We start from the raw sequence: 4,544 nt of genomic DNA on the forward strand, positions 1-4,544 counted from the left end.
GCTCTAAAAGGAGCTCCCGGTGCATCAAAACTACGCTTGTGAAGTATCGAGTCTTTTATCTACCGGGCAGAAGAAACCAAATAATGTTTTCGCCCAAAAACTCAACAGACGAGCTCATTCTGAAGCAACGCTGCCACCTGCAGGAGGCTGAGGAGGTCTGAAGACGTTGGGCGGGTGCATATGTGCTTCTGTTTTCAGTAACAGAGAGAAAAAGGACGAAATCAGAAAAACGTTCAAGTGTCGTCGGGAAAAAAATTCAAAACGTTAGTAGAATTTACATAAAGAGGAGGAGAAAAGCGGCCCGTGTGTCTCTGGCGAAAGGAACTAATCACTGAAGGTTCGAATTAAACTACAATCTCCGGGGTTTTCTTTTTATCCGTTCCATTTGGTGACTTTTAATGGAGCGGCGGCGCCGCCCGCCCATGCTCTGCTCCTCTTCTTTGCAAGGAAGTGGATGTCGTTTGGGCGGGCTGGGTGGAGGAGGCGGGACTCGTGCTGGGGGGCGGCGCAGGGTGGTTTGTCTGTCTTGTGTCTTGTCGGGTGTAAACAGCACGTAGGCAGCGTTGCGTCTGCACGACGGGACAACAACAACAACAATTCAATACAAACAGTAACTGCCAGTGGTCGCTCTGCACGTTGTTAATCAGATACAGAACTGTGGTATGTGTCAGTGACGTCAACGTGCGCTACTAACAGCACCCTGATCACTTTGGTTTACCGACTTTTTTCAGGGGGTTTTAAAAACTGCTGTGAAAAATGTCTGCATTAACTGGACCACGAAGTTTCTGGTCTCCCTGTCGTTACGGTCACCTTGCTTGGTGTCAAAGTAATACCACTTGACCGTTTGTCCTTGTTGCACGCATAAGCTGGTGTCTGGAGGAGCACACACACGCACACACACACATCACACCACACACACACCACACCCACTTGTGAGTGCACAGGGTGGAGAAGTAAAATGTTTGCTGAACAGTGGAAAGACAAAACCAAAGGGACGTTACAATGTCCGTCTCTGAAGTCCCTCGTAGTGATTGGACACAGCGATGAGGTCGATCATAACAGCTCGGAGGCTCCCATTGGAGCACATTCTTCTTCAGGAGGCAGCCAGAGAGTCCAGTCTCTGCAAGACCAGCACACATTACAGTTCAGTGTGTGTTGTTGTGTGTGTTGTTAGTGAGACAGTGTGTGGTGTGTGTGTGACCTGAGGGGGAAGTTCCCCGATGCCTGTCCAGTTTCTCTCTGGTGACTTGGTGTAGGTATAGAACCTCTTCAGGTGGATGATTGAGAACCTCCGGCAGAGACAGAGGTCCAGCTTCTTCGTGGCCAGCTGGTGCTTCTTACACACCGGACAGTACCTGGCAGACACACACACACACACACACACACCATATCACAACACCTTTCTCAACTGGTTCAGATCAACCAACATTTTGTACTGGTGTGTGTGGGTTTAGTGAAGAACTGGGTGTGTGGTGTTGTGTGTGTTTTTTTTGTTTTTGTGTCGTGTTAGTGAGACTGTGTGTGTGTGTGTGTGTCGTGTGTGTGTGTGTGTGTCGTGTGTGTGTGTGTTGTGTGTTAGTGAGACTGTGTGTGCTGTGTGTGTGTGTTGTGTGTGTGTGTGTGTGTGTGTGTGTGTGTGTTTACCAAGGGTTTTCTCTCCTCCAGTGTCTTCCACAGTGGTGAAAACAGCTCGACTGCACTCCTCTGCAGCTGCACCGGTGGTCTGCTGTGAGGAAACCTCCATACTGGCACTGTTTCACGTACTTCTGTCTGTACAGGAGGAGAACACGGGGTGAGAATTAACGGACGGTTCACACACACAAACAACAACACACACCACACTTTTTCTACTGTTACCGTGGTCAGGATCAAATATAATTAGATTAATCTTTACATTGGTTGGGATTTGATTTTAGTTTCATTCCTGTACTTTTAATCTGTCTAATCACAGGTACTCATGTGAATTTAGTGTAAGCTGAGATATTTGTAGAAGAATATATAGAACGTGTTCAACAGAGCTTATACAGGTTATTGTTTTCCTTTGATTAATAGATAATATTCTTTTTTATAGACTCTTTTGACAGTGCCTATAATACCACCACACCCACACAGCGTAGCACGGACATTGAGATGCTTCATTTTCATACCTCTCTCACTCACGATTAAGGACATACGGCCATAAACTAATTATTGAACAACACGCAATGACACACAACGGACTAAGCGACAAGCACACACATCACCACCAACACACCAACCGTACAACAGTCGTACTCCTACTAATAAGAGTGTGTGATATAGTTTCTATATCTGTGTGTGTGTGTGTGTGTGTGTGTGTGTGTGTGTGTGTGTGTGTCTGTGTGTGTGAATGTGTGTGTGTTTTGCTCACGCCAGCCTCTGCAGGAACAGGTTGTAGAGCGCCTCCCGGCTGCAGCTGCTGCGCGGCGTACTGAGCAGCAGCGGGTGTCCGAACAGCGTGGTGCCGTACGAGCTGCTGCCGGAGCCGTAGTCTCTGTAGTGAGAGCGCTCCCTCAGGTAGAGAGCCAGCAGCACCTGCTCCTCCTGCTGCTCCTCCTGCTGCTCCTCCTGCACGCTCAGCTCGTACCTGAACAGAGAGAGCGCCGCTCACATGACTCATCACAGCACTCATCACAGGACTCATCTCTCTCACACACACACACACTAACTAACACACACTAACACACACTGACGGGAAACCAACTCATAAAGTCTGAGGTTTTCTTACACAAAGATGTCGTCTCGGTCCAGAATGCAGCTGAGAGATTCATCAGCGTTGTAGATCTTATAGAAGCGGTGGTTGAACACATCAGCTACCACCATCTGAAACACACACAGTTTACAGCGATGTAGAAATATGATAAAAGACACTAGAAGCTCACTTCCTGTTGGTGGGTTTAATTTAACACGCAGCATGTGCGGACAAGACTGATGAGAAATATCGGTACGTTTTCAATAAAAAGGAGCCGACGTTTTGTAACGGGCACAGTGGTAAATGTTTGTCACTCTGTAAACCTTTAAAAGCTCACAGAGGATCTGGTGATAGACTATCAGTCGGACAGTTATCTGACATTTTCACATATTTATTATCGGCCAATGAATGCTGATAAAGACAAACTGCAGGCGGTGTGTTCAGAGCGGCTGCACTGTAACTCCTGCTGTAAACCACTGCCACTATTGTCCTATCTCCAGAATCACTTACAAACGCTCATATAAGCTGCAGCTTTGGGCACATTCATTTGGCCACAGCCATCAGTAACAGTTTAAATCAAGAAGAATTTATTTTATTTTACAGAAAATTCATCTTATAGAAAGTTAATTGTTCATTTCACGTACAACTAACATCACCGTGCATCTGTCCATCAACCTCAGCAACAAGACATTTGGTCATTAATTAAAAGATTCGATGGCACAAAGATCTCTGCAGTCAGTAAACCTGCTTAAAGCTTCATACAAACAGAATACACACCCCCACACACACACACACACACACACACACACTGACCTGTGTGGGAGGGACGCTGGTCATCTCTGACAGAGCAGAGCAGAGGTCAGATACTTTTCCTGCTTTAGGAACCACAACGCGATGCTGCAGACACACACACAGAGACACAGTGTGTTACAGTACATTCATAATGCAGCTAACAGCTACCGGCAGGTAGAGGCGGTCACCTGTGCAGGTTTGGCGTACGGGTCCAGAGAGACAAAGAAGACCTCCATGACGCGCTCCTTGCTGACAGGAAGCGGGACGCTCAGGTAGCAGAAGGGGTCGAAGGTCACCGAGACCTTGCGGCACTCCGGACAGACGAGCGTGGACTTGAAGAGGCCGTGAAACGTGTCGACGATCACAGAGTCGTTCCGCCGGCGGTGGTTGCGCCACGCCTCCTCGGCCACTTCCTGCGGGACAGGAAGGAGAAACGTGAACGGTGAGAAAGGAGGAGTGTCGCAGGGCGTCGGTTGTCTCTCCGGTGCGGGCGGAGCAGCTCACCTGGTCCGGACGGCCGGCGGCGTCCCGCAGCTCGATGTACTCTTTGTTTTTGACTCGGTTCAGGTCTTCGTGCAGTCCGTCCAGCAGGAAGGACAGCAGCTCCTGACTGTCGTGTTGCTGGTAACCCAGAAACTGAGACGCAAAGTGACCCACCTTCGTCTGCGCGCACACACACACACACACATCAGGACATGCATTACTTTGTGTCAGTTCAACAGGTTCACTTTGAGACGTTTTAAGACCCATTTCACATCCATACTGGCAAAAAAGTACGAAGGACATGAAGGAATGTTGGCTGTTAGGTTACTGGTTGTCAGTATGTCAGTTACTTTTTGTAGTTACACCATGATCACTACAAACATTAACTTCATTAACCTGTTGAAGACCCCACTGCGGTAATGTCTGCATTTCTCACACTGATCGCTTTTGAAAAAAAGGAACCAGAATCAAACTGTTAATTTCCTCGTTATGTGTGGAAGCTGCATTAAGCTTCGTCAGCAGGTTTTTATAGTTTTGGTTTTTCCATCTTCAAAAGCAG

The 4,544-nt window shown here is 47.8% G+C and overlaps 1 protein-coding gene across 1 annotated transcript in view; it reads right to left on the reverse strand.

The window, feature by feature from the left end:
• Positions 1 to 2,366: 2,366 nt before the first annotated feature.
• The window catches only part of LOC118324151 (metabotropic glutamate receptor 6-like), a 20,991-nt gene continuing 18,813 nt past the window's right edge, over positions 2,367 to 4,544 (reverse strand). Inside the window, 5 exon segments of the mRNA XM_035656306.1 lie at positions 2,367 to 2,605; positions 2,747 to 2,841; positions 3,524 to 3,607; positions 3,691 to 3,915; positions 4,007 to 4,264. Coding sequence (XP_035512199.1) covers positions 2,386 to 2,605; positions 2,747 to 2,841; positions 3,524 to 3,607; positions 3,691 to 3,915; positions 4,007 to 4,264 — 882 coding nt within the window. The 3' untranslated portion in view covers positions 2,367 to 2,385.

The sequence above is a fragment of the Morone saxatilis genome, unplaced genomic scaffold, assembly GCF_004916995.1.
Source record: "Morone saxatilis isolate NCDOM2014 unplaced genomic scaffold, NCSU_SB_2.0 Contig15, whole genome shotgun sequence".
Taxonomy (NCBI): domain Eukaryota; kingdom Metazoa; phylum Chordata; class Actinopteri; family Moronidae; genus Morone; species Morone saxatilis.